The sequence below is a fragment of the Rhincodon typus genome, chromosome 5 (assembly GCF_021869965.1).
Source record: "Rhincodon typus isolate 14 chromosome 5, sRhiTyp1.1, whole genome shotgun sequence".
Classification (NCBI taxonomy): Eukaryota; Metazoa; Chordata; class Chondrichthyes; order Orectolobiformes; family Rhincodontidae; genus Rhincodon; species Rhincodon typus.
In genome coordinates this window covers 1,879,038-1,902,338 of record NC_063336.1, presented here as the reverse complement: position 1 = coordinate 1,902,338, position 23,301 = coordinate 1,879,038, and the positions used below count along the sequence as shown (strand labels likewise).

The 23,301-nt window shown below is 43.0% G+C and overlaps 1 protein-coding gene across 1 annotated transcript in view; it reads right to left on the bottom strand.

Moving 5' to 3' along the window:
* The window catches only part of aars2 (alanyl-tRNA synthetase 2, mitochondrial (putative)), a 39,591-nt gene extending 16,644 nt beyond the window's left edge, over positions 1 to 22,947 (bottom strand). The window contains exons 1-10 of the mRNA XM_048596616.1: positions 22,729 to 22,947; positions 21,247 to 21,392; positions 12,351 to 12,542; positions 11,577 to 11,721; positions 11,239 to 11,384; positions 10,754 to 10,862; positions 8,434 to 8,472; positions 7,521 to 7,632; positions 2,312 to 2,439; positions 222 to 363 (exon numbers count right to left, since the gene is read on the bottom strand). Of these exons, the coding sequence (XP_048452573.1) occupies positions 222 to 363; positions 2,312 to 2,439; positions 7,521 to 7,632; positions 8,434 to 8,472; positions 10,754 to 10,862; positions 11,239 to 11,384; positions 11,577 to 11,721; positions 12,351 to 12,542; positions 21,247 to 21,392; positions 22,729 to 22,947 (1,378 nt within the window). The remainder of the gene's footprint in view (positions 1 to 221; positions 364 to 2,311; positions 2,440 to 7,520; positions 7,633 to 8,433; positions 8,473 to 10,753; positions 10,863 to 11,238; positions 11,385 to 11,576; positions 11,722 to 12,350; positions 12,543 to 21,246; positions 21,393 to 22,728) is intronic.
* Positions 22,948 to 23,301: the final 354 nt, after the last annotated feature.

The window sequence follows — 23,301 nt, the reverse complement described above, 5'->3', positions numbered from 1 at the left end:
TTTTCATTTGTTCATTTGGAACTTTAATTTGCATCTAACCCCACGGCTGTACCTGTTCTGGAAGTGTCTGACGGAGACAGTGTCTAATGAGCTTCACTTGGTGTCTAGCCTCTCGTTCTCAGTCAAACAAACAATCTTGCAATTCCAATTGCCTCTTTGTGCACTTGTTGAGATGAGCATGCCTAAGAGCTAGCTCCAGGGGGCACAGGAAATGTGTTTACCATATTTGCCATCCTGAAGCTTGTAGGTGTATTTTGCTGAATCGTCTGTTCTGGGCACTCCAGTCCTCTGGAGTTCGCTTATGTCTTGTACACCCGGCACTCTGTCCGGTTGCAAATCAGACTGGGGCAATGGTCTGAGACGCTGCAAAGACAGAAACAAATCTATCAAACTACAATATCTCACGAGAGAGCTCAGAACAGCTCATGTACAGAAAATCCAACCCAAGAATTTCTTGAAACTTAACTTTTATGTTTCAATGCCTCCTCCTCCCTTGTCTGTGAAGCCAGTATGAGGTCACGAGTCAAAGTCCTGGAACTCCCTCCTAAAACATTGTCTATGTACTCAGACCAAGTGAGCTGCAGCAATTCAAGGCACAGCTTAGCACCACAGTCTCAGGGCAATCAGGGTTGGGTAATAAATGCTGGCCCAGCCAGCAATATCTACATCTGAAGAACAAATGAGAAAAAGGAGCCATATCTATCTATCACATACCATCCCTTCTTCTCCAACCCAGATCACTGTCACTGATCCAGTTGAAATGAGCCAACCTTGATACATGCGGTTCAAGCAGAGAGAGGGAGGGAGGGGAAGAGAGAGCAGACAAGACAGAAAGAGACCACGACTATGCTCCAGATGAAAACAGCATACAGTAGAATGCTGTGCCTTGCTCACACTTCACAAGCGACCCTGAACAACATCAACAACATGAACATATATTGCAATTTTGCCACCTTCTGCTAGGGGATCAATTTTGCAAACAGGGAAATGTTATTACAACTGTACAGGGTGTTCCTGAGGCTGCACCTGGAGTACTGTGTAGTTTTGATACCTGTATTTAAGAAAGGATATAATAGCAATGGAGGCAGTTCAAGAGCAATTCATTGCACTGACTCCTGGGATGAAAGGGTCAATATAGTATGGAGCCAGAGGAACACAGCAGGTCAGGAGGCAGAGGAACTGGAAAGTCAACGTTTTGGGTTGGGAGGCTTCATCAGGACCTTTATCAGGTCCTGACCCGAAACATCAACTTTCCTGCTCCTCTGATGCTGCCTGACATGCTGTGTTCCTCCAGCTCCACACTGTACCAACTCTGACTTCCAGCATCTGCAATTCTTGTTATCTCCTGGGATGAAAAGGTTGAGTTATCAAGAATGAATAAGAATGGCCTTTATTCACTAGAATTTAGGAAAATGAGGGTGGGGGGAAGATCCTATTGAAACATAAAAGATTCTGAGGGAGCTTCAGAGGGTAGATGGTGAGGTGATGCTTTCACTAGTGGTGGAATCTTGGAATGGAGGACATGGTTACAGAACAAGAGGACACTCATTTAAAACTGAGGTGTGAAGGAATTTCTTCTCCCAGAAGTTAGCGAATGTCTGGAATGCTCTTCTCAGACCAGAGTTGTAGAGGCTAGATCAAGGAAAGTATTTAGAGACAAGGTAGATAGATTTTTGAAACACTGGGGGAGTTGAGGGCTGAGAGGAACTGGCATGAAAGAGGCCTGTGACAAATCAGCCGTCATATTGTACAATGGAAGAACGAGCTTCAGGGGTCAAGTGATCTACTGTTGCTCCTGTTCTTTATGTCTGTATATGGTGTTTCTCAGGCATATAAACAATGTTTGATTAAAAAAAAACAAATAAGGCAATTCTGGCTCAGCTAATCACTTTGATAAACAGTCGAAGTTCTTAATTGAGGGAAGTGAGGTAAAGACGCAGCGAGGTGTAGGGAGGGAATCCCACGCTGAGAGCCATAACACGGTATCCTGCACTCTGTTGTTACTCTAATGCATTATAGTACGGTCTGCCTGTAAAGCACACAAAACAACACTTTTCACTGTACCTTGGTACACGTGACAGTAATAAATCAAACCAAACTCGGACAACTGACGGTGTAGCCACCAATGGTGAAATGATTCAAATCCAGGATGCGTAAGAAACAAGAATTAGAGAGCTCCGTTATCTCCAGAGGGTTCTGGAGCTGAGAGTCTTGAGGGATCAAGCGGCGGGGTAGGGGAAGCCACATAGGCTAGACTGACACATCACTCCAGTAGCTTCTGGGCAGCTCATCCAGCATCTTAAAACCTCACCTCTGCCTCTTCCTTTGCCAACTGTCCCAAGGCTTCCATGTCCATGATCACCGCCTTTTCTTCTAGCATGAGGCTAACCAGATCGAGGGGGAAGCCCAGGTTCCTGTGCAGAGACCAGGCCACATCCACTGCAAAGATGGAGAAGGGTGATTGTGATCGTTCCACATCTACAATTGCGCCATCCCAATCAAAGTCAGTGCTCATTTTCCAGATAACCAGTCCGAACCTGATTAGCTTTCTAGTCCTGATGCATGAATCTGGGCTGTGAGAAGGTGACCAACCACATCTGGAAGACCTCGGTGCAAATCTATGTCCTTGCTGCCTCCAGAGAAGTCACTGAACCATCAACAGAAACAGGGCATAACCCGTGGATGAGATCCAACATCATGCCTCATCCACCACTCACTGCATTATTGTAAGGAGCACAGTTACTATGGGACTGCAGCAGGGTGGGAATTCAGCTGAGTGAGACAAAACTCAAGTGAAATTTGAATGACTACAACTAGAAATTTGAATCAAAAAGGAAATTTAGTGCTAAAGGGGATAGGGGTGTTTTAACTCGAGTTTACTGCAAGAAGCAAACTCACCAGAGCTAAGTGGGACCACAGCATGTGATGCGAGTGCAGGGAAAGAAGCTAATTGGTGAGTGGGTCTGGTGTACATTTCTAATCTTTAAAGTAAAAGTCAGTCTTCACTTTGTGTTTAGGTCTCCACTGTTTTTCTTCTCCCTTTTCCTAGAAAATTCCTTGAGTATTAGATCGATACCAGATTGACAAAGCCAGTATATTAATCAGGAGTGACTTTAGTCCTTATGTAGATTGTGAAAATCAAATTGGCAGAGGAAGCATTCATAGACAGTATTCGGGACACTTTTTGTGAATCCAACCAGGGATCAGACAATTTTTATGTATAATTAATAAAATGCTTCAATGAATGATGTCAGAATAAAAGATCCCCTGAGAAACAGTGATCGTAACATGGTAAATTTTAGCATTCGATTTGAGAGGGAGGAACTTGGAATTTGGAAACTGTACTAAATGTGAATAATGACAATTTAAGAAGATTAACAAAAAAAAAATCAACAAAAACAAGCAGACATTTCAGGCTACAGTTCATGACTTGCAACAAAGATATATCCTAGTGAGGAAGGGGGATTCCAGGAAGGGGATAAACCAACCATGGTTAACCAAAGAAGTTAAGCATACTATCAAAATGAAAAAAAAAGCAATGTAGAAAAGATTAATGGAAGCAAAAGGATTGGGAAAGTTTTAAAACCACACAAGATGATCAAAGAACAAGACGGGGGGAAATCAACTTTGAGCGTAAATTAGCAAGTGACATCAAAATGGATGGCATGTGCTTGTTTAAATATATAAAAAGGAAGAGAGAAACCAAGGTGAATACAGGCTGTTAGAGGCAGCGGCTGGGGAACCAGGAAATAACAGAGGAGTTGTAGCAGTCTTCACGATTGAGGACACTAATAATATTTCGAAAGTACTGAAGCAATCAAGGGGTGAAACAGTAAGAGGAAATAAATACAATAACTGTCATGTAAGGGCAGCCCACGTTTGAAAGACAAAATGGCCGACAAAAGGTAACCAGAATAAAACAGCCTGCTCTAGCATTTAAGTGAAACAAAATGGTACCTTTGAACAGCGCTGCTCCAAGGTGAACAGGAGGCCCTACAAGCAACCGTCCGAGACAGTTTGATAAGAGGATGCCTAATGGTAGACAAGTGATGGATTCCAGTTCATTAATAAAAGGATGTTGTCCCAAATTGCCAACAGCACCAGTTAAAATAAGGAGCGTAAATCTCAGCCCATGAACCAGCTAAACTAACTCATTAAGCAGCTGCGAAAACGACAGCTAAAGTTATTTTGTAGTAATTGGTTGTTTCTTTGAAGTTATTCACAATATTAAGAAATAGGTTCTAGTTAAAGATTTTCAGATTATCACAGAGATAAATTTCAAGATAAGTATTGATACACATGTAACCAAAAGTATAATAGAAGCATTAGGGGAAAGACATTTAAATATATATGCGAAAGTTAATTAGTCTCAGGAAATGTTTTCTCTTATTTCTAAAAAGATACCTGGTACACCCTGAACAAGACAGATTGGTTGCAACTTATTAATCACAAAGTGCTAACATTAGAAATAGCTGTATAACTTTATAACAAATTAATATTATGAACTTATGGCAGTTAGTTAAAACCAACTGTCTTTTATACAACATATATAGGTGTGTATATGTAAAATTGGGACGGTGGAAAATATAAGAGGAATAACAGAATTTGATAAAGCTAGCACATGGGTTACAATGAATAACAGAATTCAAGCAGTCCTTACAGAAAAGAAAGTCTGGGACAGACCAGAAGGAGTATAACCGGTAACTTTGAGATGCTAATTCCTAGGATGCATAGAAAGATCCCAAGGCCTGGCAATTACAATGTCCGTAAAACACCATGAAATCATGGGAACCTGGGGCTATCCATAGAAATGCTCATCATTGATTAGGTGTTTCACAGGATTGGGTATATGGAATAAGGGGAAGGACAGTGACCACCTGTGTGTGATTATTGTAGCGCAATGTGTGAAAATGCTGTATTTTCACTGTAAAAATCAGTGTGTGTTATTGATCTCTCTTCCAATCTGAGCCAAAGGTTAAGGGAATAATCGTGTTCTCACATCGAGACCAGATTCAGGGGAGATCCTTTGGCTGTTTTTCTACATTAACCAGTTTTTTGGCTGAATTAATGCCTACCACTTGCCTGAATCCTGCCTGCCAACTCTTTGTCCCCAGTCGGGGGCGGGGGGGGAGGTGAGGCGAACCAGTTTATTCTTCCTTCAGCAGCTGCTGGAAGCTGTGACTTGTAATTAATAAGGTCAGAAATGCTTTATAAGTGTAATCCTCCACCGCCGTCACACTGCTTCCTGCAAACCAATGAAAGCATCTGACAAATGGGTCTAGGTCACATTGGGATGTCTGGTCAGCGTAGATGAGTTGGACCAAAGGGCCTGATTCCGTGCTGTAGGACTCTATGACTCTATAAACTGTAGAAGTGAGATTGAGAAGTAGCATTCTGACAAGCACAAGGCTGATCTCAACATATCCTGTGAACAGACAGCACTGAACTGCTTTCTTGGTTTTTATTCCGTCCATAACAGTTCATGTATTTTTTTTTCTGTCTATGCACGTAAGGCGGTGCTTATAAGGGAATCAGAGTTTTAATGAGTAGAGTTTTATGTCAAATGTTCATAATTGTTACCTTCAGCTAGAGTTATTTACTTGCAATAAATAATCATTTTCTTAAGTACAGGAACTGCACCATACTTACTTTCTGTCAGTCCGAGTCTAAAAGATAGGTAAACTAGGAACTTTGCACACTTTTAAAAATCTGAAAACTTTTGTGATAACTACAGGAATAGCAGGGCTTGATTTCTAGCATGCTAATGTGACAGTGTGCAATCCAGAGAGGTAAACTAAGTTAATCTTGGGTATGGAGGGACTGTCTCTTGAAGAAAGGTGGAGTAAGTTGGGCCTCTTTTAATTGGGATTTAGAAGAATGAGGTGACCTTATTGGAACATACAAGATTCTGACGGGAATTGACAGGATTGATGCGGAAAGGTTGTTTCACCTATGGAACAGTCTAGGACCAGAGGGTATAATCTCAGAGTAAGGATCACCCATTTAAGACAGAGATGAGGAGGAATTTCTTCTTGCAGAGGGTAGTGAATCTGTAGAATTCTTTACCGCAGAGGGCTGCATATTCAAGGCTGAGACAAACATCCAAGATGGCGACAAAGTAGAAGTGCAACGCGTGGGCTTCTCAGGGAGCCTGGATCTCGTCAATTCTGCCTGCTTTGCTTTTTCATTCTTTCTATGAATTTTTTTTTAATGCTTCCATTTATTATGGTACCTTATCATTTTTTTTTTAAAAAACTTTGGCATAAGGCACCTTCTCCTGGACTAGGCCCAGCAATGAGGTGGCTTCCAACCACCCAGAATGGCGGCATAGTTCTGGCACCTGGCTGTGCATCTCTCCACGTTGCTGTCTTGTCCAGGAGGGGCGGTCTCGGCCTGGAGTGCTGTTCGTATCCTAGCATGGAAGCCTATGGCTTCCAGGTATTCCAGTGGCTCGGTGAAGGTCAAGTCCCAACATGGAGGTCTTGTCTGGGCTTCAAAGGGGACTTCCAGGTCTTCCAACGGCCAGGCCCTGTGTGGCCATCTCGGCACGGCGTGGCGGTTTTGGCCTGGTTTTCCACAGACCTCGAATGCACGAGCCATTAATTTAACTGTGAGGAACTTTTACTTTTTTTCTTATTTATGGCTTGTGATTAATTTAGCTTTGTGGTATGGCCACTGATAAAATTTTACACCTTTTTTTGTAAAAATTCACCTTAGAATAATTTCCGTTGTATTCAGATTTTTAATTAGTAAAGGTTATGTGGAAAAGGCAGCAATGTGGAATTGAGGATTATCAGATCAACCATGATCTCATTAAATGGTGAAGCATGGTAGATTTGAATGTCCGAACAGCATACATCTGCTCCTATATCTTATGGTCTCTATCTTATGTTGTATTGGGGCCTCCCTCAAAATATCCTCCAGGTATCCACACTATCCAGCTCCCTTTAAAATCTTATATCAGATCATCTCTCATCATTCCCCTAATCTCCAATGGGCATGCACTTAATCTATTCGACTTTTCTTCATAAAATCAGTCCTTCATCCCAGAATAAGTCAAGTAAACATTGCCGAGCTGCTTCTAAAACAATCACAGTTTTTTCAAAACAATGTCACACCCAAACTACACACAGTACTCCAGATGTGGTCTCACCAACGTTCTGTACAGCTGCAGTAAAGCCTGCTTTATTTCATATTCCTTCATAACAAACAACCACATTCCATTTGCCATCCTAATCACTTACTTGGCGTCGGAACTTTGTGATTCTATACCAGAACACTCAAAGATCCCTCTGTACCTTTGACTTCCGTAACCTCTCTCCATTTAAAATGTATTTCTTCTTGTTGAGGCACACTAGATGTCATTTACCCACATAATACTCCCTCTTCATGGATTCGATGCGGGTAGGTGGATTAGAGGAAACCAGGCCGGTCCATGAGACATAGATTGAAGGGTTGTGAAGTAAGACTAAAGGAGCCCACCTCAATATACAAGGAATGCCTATCCACATCCCCAGTACCTGGGAAGCTCTGTGAATTGTCCATTTTCTGCAAAGTTCTATCAATGATACGTCGTCCACGGTGCAAGGAGGAGAGAAAGGCAGCTTCATTCTCATTAATTGTGTCCATGATCTGAAAAAGGAACAAGTCAGAGGTCATGTGGCAAGGTTAATAGGGTGACAAAGGTGGCAAACTGGACACTTGTCTTTATCAATCATGGCACAGATTATAAGAGCAAGTAAGTTACATTGGAGCTGTACAAAACTTTGGCTAAGTTACAGCTGGAAAACTGTGCACAGTTCTGGTTTCTTCATTATAGGAAAGCTGTGATTGCACTGGAGGGGTTACAGAGGAGATTCATCAGGATGTTGCCTGGAATGGAGCAGTTTAGGTAAGGAAAGAGGCTGCATAGGTTCAGGTTGTTTTCTTTAGAGCAAAGAAGGCTATGGGGGGATCTGAGGCAGGGACATAGGAATCAGCTATTCCCCTTAGTTTAACGGTCAATAACAAGGGAACATAGTTTTATGGTATAGGGCACAAGGTTTACTGAGGAAAGTTGCTTTCAGCCAGAGGATCTGAGAGGATAGTAGAGCCAGGAAACCTCTCAATTTTTCAAAAGTACTTGGATGAGCACTTGAAATGTCATAATTGAAAGCAGGGTTAGTGTATACTTAAAATAGCATCTTGTTGGTGCAGGCTTGATGGGCCAAAGGGCCTCTGCTGTGCTGCATGACCATGACTGTGTCACGTCAAGGATATTTGTGCAGTGGAAAGCAGGAAGGACAGCACAGGAAGCCATGTGACGGGGGAAGGGACAAGCACAGGACATCCCCAGGTGCCAACCAGTTGATGACATGACGGATGGAGTGGGGAGAGGTTGGGGTGGATGACAAGATGGTGCCCCCAATTTCTATAATAGACTTTTCTGCTCACCTGGCATGGGTCTTGCTTTAACTCTGGGTAGGCATCTCCCTGAAAAGGCAGAAAGCCAAGAGTCACACAGATCCACTCTTGGAACAGATCTCTGGATTAATCCTGGAGATTGTCTCCTGTTAGTCTGATAAATCCTAGACTCTCTCTCTGGTTAGACTGCTCCAACTGTACAGTTCCCAGATTAATCCTAGAGTCCGTCTAGATAGACTGGTACCTGCACTGCTCCTGGATTAATCTGGAGTCTTTCCCTGCCTATTTTCCCATCTACTCACTCATGGTTCCATTGCCCTTGTGCTCTTGTCCCTTCACAGCATGTTCTTCAGCACCTCCCACAACACACCACCTTCCAGTTCCTGAACAATGTCTGTTTCTGCAGTTAATATCATTTCAAATCTCAAGGAGATTTATGGGAACTTTAAAAAGAATTGGACACAGAGTATGAAAGGCTGCATGAGGTCAGATGAGCAGCAGCTTCGTCAGAAGTGGGTTTTAAGGAATATATGAGAGGAGGTATGTTTGAGGGGTGCAGGGACAAACATGGTGCTAGAACCACAACATATTCAGTGTGCCCCTTGTGGCTGGTGGGAATTGGGACATTCAATCAGGAGAAGACAATGGCTTCAGTTTTTGCTCTTTATATCCCCTAGAGATACATCACATTGGGGAAGCAATGGCCTAGTCGTATTATTGCTGGACTGTTAATCCGGACACCCACATAATGTTCGGTTGATGACTTGCTCGTGGAGCTGATAAGTTTGTTTGCAGATGTTTCGTCTTTGTTCTCGTCAGTGGCTGTCGTAGTGTAGCTGTCAGTTTGTGGACTACCATGATTCCTAGGGGCGGAGTAATCTGGTGGTCATCTCAGACATATCCTTAATGTATGGTCAGGTGACTAGTGTCTCTGGGCATGTTGTGTCGGTATTGGCAGACTACGCTTTTCAGGTAACCGTTGTTTCTAAACCGCCGTATAGATGTTCTTCCTCAGCTTCGAGCAATTCCGTGGTGCTGCAGTGTGTTGTGGCTCACTTGAACAGTGTTTTGATGCAGCTCCGTTTGTGAGAACTGGGATGATTGCTATTGTAGTTGAGTACCTGATCCGTGAGCTGCAACACACTGCAGCACACCAGAGCTGCTCAAAGCCGAGGAAGAACATCTATACAGCGGTTTTAGAAACAACGGTTACCCGAAAAGCATAGTCCGCCAATACCTACACAACAGACCACAACAAGGATAACGCAACATGCCCAGAGACACTAGTCACCTTACCATATATTAAGGACCTATCTGAGATGACCACCAGATTACTCCGCCCCTAGGAATCATGGTAGCCCACAAACCGACAGCTACACTACGAAAGCTACTGACGAGAATAAAGGATCCAATAACACCAACTAACAGAACTAGTGTTATTTACAAGATACCACGCAAAAACTGCCGAAAACATTACATAGGGCAAACTGAAAGGAAACTAGCCATCAGGATTCACGAACACCAGCTACCAAGAGACATGACTCATTTCAATACACGTGGACAAAGAGGGACACCAATTTGACTGGGACAAAGTAGCCATCCTAGGACAAGCCAACTAAAGACATGCGTGAGAATTCCTGGAGGCCTGGCACTCAACAAACATGTAAAGCTGCACCCCATATACCAACCACTAAGGAACAAATCCGGAAGTGATGCCAGCAAACCGAGACACAAATAGCAAGCGGGACAGAACACCTAGTAGTGGGGTGACGAAACATCTGCAAACAAACTTACCAGCTTGGCGAGCAAGTCAACAACCGCATCAACAACCTGAGCTACACATCTTCTCAAAAACCTTGAACGCAGATTACCATTCTGGGGACCCGGGTTCGAATCCTGCCACAGCAGATGGTGGCATTTGAATTCAATAAAATATCTGGAATTAAGAATCTAATGACGACCACGAATCCATTGTCAGTCGTCAGGAAAAACCCATCTAGTTCACCAATGTCTTTCAGGGAAGGAAACTGCCATCCTTACCTGGTCTGGCCTATATGTGACTCCAGACCCACAGCAATGTGGTTGACTCTTAACTGCCCTCTGGGCAATTAGGGATGGGCAACAAATGCTGCCTGATCAGCGACGCCCTCATCCCGTGAATGAATTTTTAAAAATACCACATTCAGACAACGTTTGGTGACTAAACTCTAAGCAATATTAACTTGCTCATCTCCCTGATGCACAACCACCCTTCACAGGAAGGTTAGATTGATCTTTATCCAGGTTGTCTCACCCTCAGCTGGTTAATTCATCACCTCCACCCCTGCACAGAGATTGACAATATTCTCACCAGAATCTCCACGACCGTTGGCACCAAACCTGCCAGAAAGCCAGGAGGGGCCTTCAAAACCTCCACAGAATACCTCACAGCTCGGCGGAGAATTCGACGTAAAACCAGCCTGGGAATCAACAATAAATCCATCAGGGGATCATTATACAGGCTCCAATCAGAGAAGATTTAATCCCTCAACCACAACCTCTCCTTTCTCTATCACATTCGGCCTCCCATACCTTGCCTCCATCCACTCAACGCCCAACCCAATAAGCAAAATCCCACCCCCTCAAAATGGTAACAGCTCCCCGGCAATAACTGCTACCTTAGTACTCCAATGCCACCTCTCCACATTTCTTGTTACAGCCCTGTACCCATTCTACTGGTTCCATGTCAAAGACTCTTCCCATTAGCATGCAAACTCCCCTCACGTTGCAGCCTCCCTTCTCTTTGCTCCACTCGCACGTTATCTACAAGGCGTAGGTTCAAATGGGAGGACTCACGCAGCTCCAGTCATTCCTGGATAGAGGCCGTCAGCAATACAGATGGTGAGAGCGCGGATATGATCAGCCAGCACACGATATGCCCTGTCTACCATATTAGGATCCATGTCACCCACCAAACCTTGGTACGGAGGGGCTTTCGATCCCTGGAGAAATATCCAAACCAGACAGTACCAATAGTAAGCCTCTTCAACATACCAGATTCACCCATATTGCAGGTAACCCAACATCCCAGCAACCTGTCGCAGGAACAGTGCCCAGCCCTGTCAAAGCCACCCCCTCCAACATCCCAGAAATGCCCCTTGCCCAACAAGGTAGGTGGCAGCACCCATTCTTACCCTGTGAATGGCATCTAGAATGGGAGTGAAGAGGTCAGTGTCATAATTGGATTCTTTCCCTTGCAGAACTGCAACCAATCGTTCAAATCCCATGCCAGTGTCAACACTACGCTGTGGCAGAGAGTGAAGACTGCCATCAGCTTCCCTACAGGAGAGAAAAATACCCAATAAGGACGACCCAACACTGCAAACATTCCCCCTACACTGTGTAGAGAAGTGAACCCCAGGGTTAGCTATAGAGAGAAACTCCCTCTATACTGTCTCCATCAAACACTCCCAGGACAGGGACAATACAGGGTTAAATACAAAGAAAATCTCCCTCTATTCTTTTAAACTAAAATTAAAGCCTCCAATGCACTCAAAATAAAAGTAAATCTCCCTCGACACCGTTCCCAAACAGTCCCAGGACAGGGATAGCATGGGATTAGATACAGAAAAGCTTCTTCTATTCTTGTTAAATTGAAAGTAAAGTTCCTTCTACACTGTCTCCACCAAACACTCCAAGGAAGTACAGCATGGTGTCAGATACAGAACAAAGCTTTTCCTACACTGTCCTCAGTAAACACTCCCACAGCAGACACAGCATAGGGTTCGATACAGAATAGCGCTCTCTTTTCACCATTGCATCAGTCCAGGAGTAACACCTTCATACCACAACACCCCACCTCCCCGTTACCCTGCCCTGAATACCACCACAATCCCCTCCCTGTTCAAACCCATTACATCCATGCCCCCCGACCCCAGTCAGAAATTCACAATGCCCACCACACTGACCTGCTGTACTGCATGAATACCAGGTTCCAGATCTCCACCAGCTGAGGATTGCCTGTGTTGACCTGTGCTGCTGCTCCTTTCCCTACTCCATGGTCATAGTGTATCTCAGTACACGGGCCACAGGGCCCCATCTCTCCCATCTCCCAGAAGTTATGAGCGAGACCAAATGGAATTAAGTGGTGAGGATGAACGCTTCAAAAAAAAACATAAAACAATGCTTAGGATCTGTCACACTATGATCTTGATGGACCTTTGACCCACACATCCCCCAACCCTCAGCACAAGGACATTTTGAAGAAGGGTCACTGGACCCGAAACGTTAATTGCTTTCGCTCCACATATACTGCCAGACCTGCTAATTTTTTCAGCAATTTCTGATTTTGTTTCTGATTTACAGCATCTGCAGTTTTTAGGTTTTGTTGTTTAAATGAAAAGGGGTGCTTGGTGCAAGTGCAGCTCTCTGCTTAGTGTCTGTAGGTGAATCTTCTAAAGGAACTAACTTTCTAAATTTCACTTAGAGCTTCACAAACTGCAAAAGAAACTGTAAATGAGTTTGCAAAAGTGTGTCAGTGGTTATTAAGTATCAGTAAACTGTGAGTGATTCTCTAAATTGCGACGAACTACAGTGAGCATGAAGTGTGATTCAAAAGTGTGATGTTGAAGTAAGGTGCAAAGGAAACTGGGTATTGTAAACAGTTTAAAATATTCACCTTTGGTGAAAGTAGGATTTGATGCATAGAGGGAAGCAGCTGCTGCTTTTGGCTTTAATTCTCTAGTGGATTTATGTTACAAGCAAATGTAATCCATTTAGGACGTAAACTAGATCATTTAGTCAAAAGACTAAAATCAATTAACTAATTAAATGCATAAATGAATCATAGAAAATAGGAGCAAGAGTCAGCCATTCAACTCTGCTCCACCATTCAATATGATCATAGCTGATCATCCAGCTCAGTACCTTGTTCCTGCTTTCCATACCCTTTGATCACTCAATGCTTTGGCCTCGATCACTTTCTGTGGCAGACAATTCCACAGGCTCACCACTCTCTGGGTGAAAACACTTCTCCTCATCTCAGTCCTAAAAACTGCCTACTAGATATCCTTGTTCTGGATTACCTGGTCATCGTGAACACCCTGCCTGCATTTACCCCACCTAGCCCGATTAGAATTTTATAGGCTCCTGTGAGTTTCTTGCTTCATTCTTCTAAACTCCAGTGATAAGAATCCTAACCAATCCAGTATCTCTTCATTCATTAGTCCTATAATCCCAGCAATCAGCCTGGTAAACCTTGGTTCCACTCCCTCCATAGCCAGAACATCCTTCCTCAAATAAGGAGACTAAAACTGCACAATACTCCAGGTGTGGTCTCACCAAGGCCGTGGACAACTGGAGCAAGACATTATGCTTCCTGCTATGAAGGCCAACATACCATTTGCCACCTTCACTGCCTGCTGCACCTGCATGCTTACTTTCAGCAACTGGTGCAAAAGGATACCCAGGTCTCATTGCACCTCCCATTTCCAATCTATTACCATTCAGATAATAATGCCTTCCTGTTCTTGCTATAAAAGTGGATAATCTCACATTTATCCACATTATACTTCATCTGCTGTGCATTTATCCACTCATTCAGCTTGTCCAAATCACACTGAAACATTTCTGCATCCTCCTCATAGTTCACTCTCCCACTCAGCTTTGTATTGTCTGAAAACTTGTAGATATCACATTTGGTTTCCTCAAAATGATTAATATATTTTGTGAATAGCTGGAGTCCAATCACTGATCCCTGTGGAACCCCACTAGTCACTATTAGAAGACAACCCATTTATTCCTACACCTTATTTTCCTGTGTGCTAACCAGTTTTCTATCCATGTCAGTACAATCCCTTGTGCTTTAATTTTACATTCTAATCTCTCAAGTGGGATCTTATTGAAAACCTTCTGAAAATCGAGTAAACCAAATCTGCCGGTTTCCCCTTATCAACTCTGCTAGTTATATCCTCAAAAAATTCCAGACATGTCAAGCATGATTTCCCTTTCATAACTCCATGCTATGTCCAATCCTGTCACTGTTTTCCAAGTGCTCTGCTCTTAAATCTTTTGTAATGGACCCCACCATTTTCCCTACTACCGGTATCAGGCTAACCGATCAATAATTCCCTGTTTTCTCTCTATCTCCTTTTAAAAAAACATTAGCAATCCACCTATCTGTGGGAACTGTTCCAGAATCTATAGAATCTTGGCAATGATCATCAATGCATCCATTATTTCTAAGATACTTCCTTAATTACACTGGGATACAGATTTTGGGATTTATCAGCCTTTAATTCCACCTATTTTCCCAAAAAACATTTCCCTGCTAATACTGATTTCCTTCAGTTCTTCCCTCTCTCTAAACCCTATATTTCCCAAGATTCCTGATGTTATTAGTATTCTCTTTTGTGAAGACAGAATCAAAATATGTATTTAATTAGTCTGCCATCTTTGTTCTGCAGTATAACCATCTCAGTTTGATTGTAAAAGGATTTGCATTTGTCTTCGCTAATCTTTTTCTTTTCATATACCTATAGAACAATTACAATCAGATTTCACGTTCCACAATCTTACTCTCATACTTTTATTTTCCTGCTCTCAATCACTCCCTTTGTCCCCCTTTACTGAAATTTAAACTGTTTCCAATCCTCAGGTTTGCTGCTGTTTTTGGCCAATTTATGTGCCCCTTCCTTGGATCTAATATTGTCCATAAATTCCCTTGTTAGCCATGGTCCTTTTTGCTTTTTGTGCCAGACAGGAATGAACAATTGTTACAGCCTCTCCATGCACTCTAAGTGTTTGCCATTGTCTACCCACTGTCATCCCTTTAAGTAATGTTCCCCAAATCATAGCTCGCTCATCCCTCATACTATCATTGTTTCCTTTATTTAGATTCAAGACCCAAGTCTCAGCATCAATGTCATTCTCCATCTTAATGAAGAATTCTATCCTATAATGGTCACTTTTTCTAAAGGTTTCAGAGATTTCCAATTATTCCCTTCTCAGTACACAATACCCAGTGTAGAATAGCCTATTCTCTATAAAATAAAAACCAAAAGAACAGCAGATCTTCACAGATGCTGCCAGACCTGCTGAGCTTTTCCAGCAACTTCTGTTTTTGCAGCCTATTCTCTAGCTGACTTTTAAACATATGGATCCAGAAAATCCTCCTCTGAGGTACTGTTAGTTCTGATCTGCCTAATCCATATTCAGATTGTCACCCATAATTACAGCTGTAGCTTTAATGCTTGCATGTCTCATTTCCTGTTTAATGCCATCTCCAACATTAGCACTACAATTTGAGGTTCTATATACACCCCAACTATCATTTTCTGCCTCTTGGTGTTTCTAAGCTCTACTCACACAGATTTTACCTCACTGAAGCTAATCTGCTTTGCCACTCCACCTCCTTTTCCTTTTTGTCTATCCTACCTAAACAGTATATACCCCTGGATATTCTGTTCCCATCCCTGGGTCACACTGAAGCCACAGGAATCCCAACTGTACCCTGTTTATTTGTGCGATTAATTCATCCATTTTATTATGTATGCTTCACACGTTAAGACAAGGCCTTAAGGCAGGTCTTTTTAACATTCTTTGTCCCATTTTCATTAGTTTGCACTGTGATCCTGTCTGATTCATGCCCTTGGATTCTCTGCCCATCACTTTTCTTATTTTCACTCTGCCTTTTGCTTTTGCCCTGACTTCCATCCCTTCCGGCTCATTGTATAGGTCCCCAACACCCTGCCATTTTCATTTAAACCCTCCACAATCAGTCTACCAAATACCGGGACATCAGTTCCAGTCCTGCCCAGGTGTCTTGTCCAGCTTGTACTGGCCCCTCCTGCTCCAGAACCAGTCCCAAGATTACAGAAATCTGAAACCTCTCCCCCTTGCACCATCTTTTCAGCCACCTATTCATCTGATATATCCTGCTATTTCTACTCTAACTAGCATGGGATACTGGTAGCATTCCTGAGATTATTACCTTTGAGATTGTACTTTTTAACTTGGTTCCTAACTCTGAATATTCTGCTTTTAGGACCATATCCCCCTTATTTAAATCTATGTTGTTGATATCGGTGTATACATTGATCACTTTCTAATGAACTAAATTAATTAAACAAGGTTGGATATAGATGCCAGTGCAGATGATGTGCCACATTTATCAAGTGGAAGCAGTTTCCCGGTGACTTGTATAACTAAGGCTGTAGACAGGGCATGGAGAGGATTCCAGTGGAGAGAAATCACGAGAGAACAGTGAAGACAGCAGAGCATTGAAGTGATTCGGGTAAAGTGGAGTGTGACAAAATATTCAAAAGCAATAGTGCAGCAGCAAATTATGAAACCAAGTTAACATTAAAGCATTCAGAACAGGATCTAGGATGCTACAGCTAGGGGAAATAGCCATCAGAGCTCTTGGTATTTCACAAAGACAGGTGAAATGAGGTGCCTGTAACAAAGGCAATATAATAACCACCCTTGCATGGACTGAACTATTCAAATAGGTAAAAACAGAATGGAAGCAAAGTATAAGGAAGGTATCTAACAGTTTCCTAAAACAATATGCTGTGGAACTGACCAAGAAGAACCTTGCTTTGTATAATAAGACAGGAATAATTTCACAGTAAGGAATCCCTGGGGAAGAGTGACCACAACGGAATAATGGAATTTCACATTAACTTTGTATTTAAGTCTGAAAGTAGAGTACTAAACATAAATAAAGTCAAATTGCTAGGTCTGAGGTCTGAACCGTGTCAATGTCAATTGAACAGCAAACACTGGACACTGAGAAAACTTCCATGCTCTTCCTCAAAACAGTCCCATGGGATCTTTTACATCCAGCTGAGCAGCTACACAGAGCCTCCATACTTCCTGTCAATTTTAAAGTAAGTACCTCTAACAGGGTAGCATTCCCTCAAGTTCTTCATTGGATTGTCAGCCTAACATTTGTGTTCAGAGCTATGAAGTGGGGTTTGAACCCCAGTGTCTGCATCAAGTCTATGAAGTTTCAGCAGCTTTTGCTGAGATTATAAACTGGAGACTGAACTACAAACACTGCAACACATCAGTGAAAGGGGAGGGTACCTGGATTTTTTTTGTAACAGGGGACATTTACACCACTTAGGATAGCGTCTTCCGATTTGTTCAGTGATTAGGGACAGGAGGGTGTGACAGAGTGAGGCAGGTAAGGGGATGCAGAGGGCAGGAGTCCCGGTGTGTCAGCCTCTGCAATTAACCAATAGGTCTGAGGTTCTCTCAGTCTGTCGAGATAAGAACAGGGCAGAGAGAAGATGAAATATGCAAACTGACCACAGCACCATTGTACAGTCAGGGGGAGCAAAGAATTGCTAATAATCATACAGCAAAAGGGACTGACACCATTCTCTGCAAAAAGCAACAGTCCAGACAAGTGTATTGCCTCTCCGACCCTAGGGTTTGGGACATCTGCTCGGGGCTGAAAAGGAACTTGCAGCAAGTGGGATGATCTTCTGATCATGGTCCATGTTGGCATGCAAAATTAGGGTGGAGGCTCTGCACAGAGAATATGAGGAGCTGGGTACTAAATCAAAAACGCAGAACCTTGAATGTGATTAGCCGAGCGACGTACAAATTGGCATCAGGTACATAAAATTGACCAATAAATTGATGAATAAAATTGGATATATACAAGTGATGAATATGTGACTTAAAGACTGGTGTGGGAGAAGTGTGCACCAGTTCAAAGGTCATTAGTAATGGCACTGGGGAAAGCAGGGACTGTGGCACTGGGATAGTCTGCACCTGAATCGGGCCAGGTGGCCTTATGAACCATATAGCTCGGGAAGTACACTGGACTTTAAATTAAATAGCCAGGACAAGAGATCAAATGTAGAAAGATGTGAGCTATCAAAGGTAGAGACCAAAGAGAGAAATACAATAATGTGGGAAATGAGAGTTAGAGAATGGCAGGAAGGAACGGAGATTTAAAAAGAAGAATACAACAATCAAGACTAGGTATTATAAAGATAACAAAAAGATGAAAGTAAAGACTCCACATTTGAATGCAGAACAAAGTAAACAAATTGATAGCATACACTGAAGTAAATAAATATAATTCAATAGTCATTATGAAGTCCTGGTTTCAGGATGACAAGGATTGAGTCCTGAATATTGAGAAGTATGTGACATTCAAGAGGAGGAGGAAGATTGGTGAAGGGATAGCACTGCTTATCAAGGATGGCATGTGTGCAAGAATTGGAGATGATCTTGGTTCAGGAGATTAGAATGTAGAATCTGTTTGGGTGGAGATAAGGAACAGTAGGGGAAGACGTCGCTGGTAGGAATGGTCTACAAAGTGGGGAAAGTGTACAAGAATACTAGGTACTTATAATAAGGGAAGGACAATAATCATGGCTGATCGTACTCCATTTACGAACTGAAAAAAAAATCAAATTGGCGGTATTTCCCCCTATGACAAGTTCAAAGAATGCTCTTGAGATAGCTTCTCAGAGTGGCATATTTTGGAACTGACCGGAGAAGAGGTTATATTCGGCTTGGTATTATGTTATGTGAAAATATTAATTAACGAGTTCAAAGTTGGGGTAGCTGTAGGTGGCAGCAACCACAACACAACTGAATTTCTCACCCAATTTGAAAAGGAGATGATTAGGTCTGAGACTAGTATTTGAACTTAAATAATGGCAACTATATGGACATGAAAGCTGAGTTAGCTGAAGTGAACTAGCATAACAAATACAGACAGATAAATAGCGACACAGTGGCTGACACTTAAGACAATATTTCAGATCACTCAATAGTGTACTCCTACTAGAAAGGAAATTTCTAAAGGAAGGACCCACCATCTGTGGCTAACTAAATTAGTGAGGGAAATCATCAAACTTCAGGAAAAAGCATACAACTGTACATAAAATTCTAACAGGACTAGGCAGGGTAAATGCTAGAAGAATGTTCCTGTGACTGGTAAGTGCAGAACTAGGAGACAGAGTGTAAGGACTGGGTCTTTTAGGACTGGGATGAGAAGAAATGTCTTAGAACTTAGAACATAGAACATAGAACATTACAGCGCAGTACAGGCCCTTCGGCCCTCGATGTTGCGCCGACCTGTGAAACCAATCTGAAGCCCATCTGACCTAAACTATTCCATTATCATCCATATGTTTATCCAATGACCATTTAAATGCCCTTAAAGTGGGCGAGTCTACTATTTTTGCAGGCAGGGCATTCCACACCCTTACTACTCTTTGAGTAAAGAACCTACCTCTGACATCTGTCCTATATCTATCACCCCTCAATTTAAAGCTATGTCCCCTCGTGCTAGCCATCACCATCCGAGGAAAAAGGCTCCCACTGTCCACCCTATCTAATCCTCTGATCATCTTGTATGTCTCTATCAAGACACCTCTTAACCTTCTTCTCTCTAACGAAAACAGCCTCAAGACCCTCAGCCTTTCCTCATAAGACCTTCCCTCCATACCAGGCAACATCCTGGTAAATCTCCTCTGCACCCTTTCCAATGCTTCCACATCCTTCCTATAATGCGGTGACCAGAACTGTACGCAATACTCCAAGTGCGGCCGCACCAGAGTTTTGTACAGCTGCAACATAACCTCATGGCTCTGAAACTCAATCCCTCTACCAATAAAACCTAACATACTGTACGCCTTCTTAACAACGCTATCAACCTGGGTGGCAACTTTCAGTGATCTATGCACATGGACACCGAGATCTTTCTGCTCATCCACACGACCAAGAATCTTACCATTAGCCCAGTACTCTGTATTCCTGTTACTCCTTCCAAAGTGAATCACCTCACACTTTTCCGCATTAAACTCCATTTGCCACCTCTCAGCCCAGCTCTGCAGCTTATCTATGTCCCTCTGTAACCTGCAACATCCTTCCGCACTATCCACAACTCCACCGACTTTGGTGTCATCCGCAAATTTACTAACCCATCCTTCTACGCCCTCATCCAGGTCATTTATAAAAATGACAAACAGCAGTGGCCCCAAAACAGATCCTTCAGGTACACCACTAGTAACTGAACTCCAGGATGAACATTTCCCATCAACCACCACCCTCTGTCTTCTTACAGCTAGCCAATTTCTGATCCAAACCGCTAAATCACCCTCAATCCCATGCCTCCGTATTTTCTGCAATAGCCTACCGTGGGGAACCTTATCAAACGCTTTACTGAAATCCAAATACACCACATCAACCGCTTTACCCTCATCCACCTGTTTGGTCACCTTCTCAAAGAACTCAATAAGGTTTGTGAGGCACGACCTACCCTTCACAAAACCGTGTTGACTATCCCTAATCAAATTATTCCTTTCTAGATGATTATAAATCCTATCTCTTATAATCCTTTCCAACACTTTACCCACAACCGAAGTAAGGCTCACTGGTCTATAATTACCAGGGTTGTCTCTACTCCCCTTCTTGAACAAGGGGACAACATTTGCTAGTCTCCGCCCAGAGCATGGTGAGCCTGTAGATTCTCTGGGTCAAGGCCAAACAGTGAATGTTTTCGAGAAGGAGTTAAATTTGTTCCTGGGGTTAAAGGGATCAGTGGATACGGGGAGAGAGCAGGATCAATGTACTGAGTTGAACGATCAGCTATCATCATATTGAATACAGGGAGCAGGATTGAAGACCTGAATGGCCTACTCCTATTTTCTATGTTTAACGATTTAAGATTGAAGATCAGCCAGAATAGCATTAGAATAGTTGAAACTGGATGTTAATGGTCTCATGGTTGACAGTTTTAGAGATGCCAAGGGAACAGCCAGCAGTGAGACTTTTCTCCAAGCTCCATGCTTAAACTGCTAAACTGCAAACAGACTCTCCACACAGTCTCACCCAATGCTCAGCCAAATCTCTTTGGTCTCCTCATCAGCTGTCAAGCCCAATGCTGGGTCTCCCCTGAAAAAGGTCATGTAGAGGCGGTCCTGCGGGATACCATACACCTCAGTCAGCAACTCCCAGGCCATTCTGCAAGCTTCCTCCTGCCGAAAACACACCCACAGAGCAAACAATTACTCTCTGAAAATTCAGTGATATCCCCTGCACCCTGCCTGTCAAGATCTGAGCAAGATTAAACCATGTATTCCCTCTTCAGGGCCAGAGATTAAATCCTACCTGTAACTTCACCTGACGTCATTAGTCTTGATACAAACATTGACAAAAGAGCTCAACTCCAGAGGCAAGGTGAGAGTGACTGCCTCTGACACGAAGGAAACATTCGAATGACTGTAGCACCGAGGACCTCAAGTTAAACTGGACTCTAATGGGAATCAGGAGAACATCTCTGCTGATTGAGAGTCAGACCTAGTTCAAAGGAAGGTAGTTGTGCTTCTTGCAGGTCAGTCATCTCCACTCCAAAACACCCCTGCAGAAGTTTCTTAGGGTCACGTTTGAGGCTCAATCATCTTTAGCTACTTCATCAATGACCTTCCCTCCATCATAAAAGTCAAAACTGGGGATATTTACTGATCACTACAAAGCATTCCAGACCATTCACAACTCCTCTGGTACTGAAGATTTTTGAGTTTGAACAGCAAGACCTGGCAAACATTGAGGCTTGGACCGACAGCGGAAGTAACATTTGCAAGGCAATGACTATCTGCAACAAGAGAATCTAAACATCTCTTCCTGACATTTAATGGTGTTGACTCACCTCCTGACTCGTCAAAGCCTGTCCAGCACGTACAAGGCACAAGTCACAAGTCACAAGTGTGATGGTCAATTTGCCTGTATGAGTGCAACTCCAACAACGCTCAAGAAGCTTGACACCATCCAGGTCAAAGTAACCTATTTTTTGTTTCATTATTCATTCACAGAATGTGGACGTCTGTATCTGGGCCAGCATTTATTATCCCTCCCCTAATTGCCTCTTGATCTGACTAGCTTGCTGGGACCATTTCAGAGAGTGTTTAATAGTCAACCAAATTGCTGTCGGTCTGGAATCGTACATTAGCCTGACCACGTAAAGATTTCTTTCCATTAAGGACATTAGTAAACAAGATGGGTTTCTATGACAATAGTTACATGATCATCATTAGCTTTTGAATTACAGATTTTTATTCAAATCAAATTTCACCATCTGCAATGGTGGGATTCAAACCCACATCCTCAGAATGTTAACCTTGGTGGAATACTACTCTGAATCAGCTCACCACCATCTTCTCAAAGACAACTTGGGATGAGCAATAAATAAAAGCCACAATGAAACCCATATCCCACGAATGAATGATATTTAAATAAAAAAAATCAATCTCTCTACTGCTCCTTTACCTCATCCTGAAAATGTGCCTCCCCAACATCTTACCATGTCTCCCTCACCTTGAAGTAGTCTCCAAAAGACCAGTTGCCTAACATCTCGAAGAAGGTATGGTGATAGAGGTCTCGGCCCACATCCTCCAGGTCATTGTGTTTGCCACCAGCACGCACACATTTTTGGCTGTTAACAACCCGCTGGTACTGGGCCATGGGAGATCGAGGATCCACCGTGCCCAGGAGGATGGGCTTAAACTGCATGGAGGGAGAGAGCGAGAGCAGCATCAAACACAATGGTAGCCCGATTCTACTCAGCACCAGTATTCCAACTGCCACCCCTCCCTACCAGGCTCTCCCCCACCTCAGCCGTCCTCCCTGACCTCCCCACCACTGGTCACTCTCACTAGGCTCTCTTCCCAATTCCCACTTGATCCATTTCCAACTCCCCCAAAACCTTCCCTGGTAACCCCACATGCCAGCCAGTTACATTCCAAGTGGCTGGGATCCAGACAAAGGGGGCTTCACTGCAAGCGGAGTCAGCATAGCTTCACAAAGGGGAAATCATGCCTGACAAATTTATTATAATTATTTGAGGAGCTGGGATAGATTTTTAATCAGTAAGGGAATGAAGGGTTATGA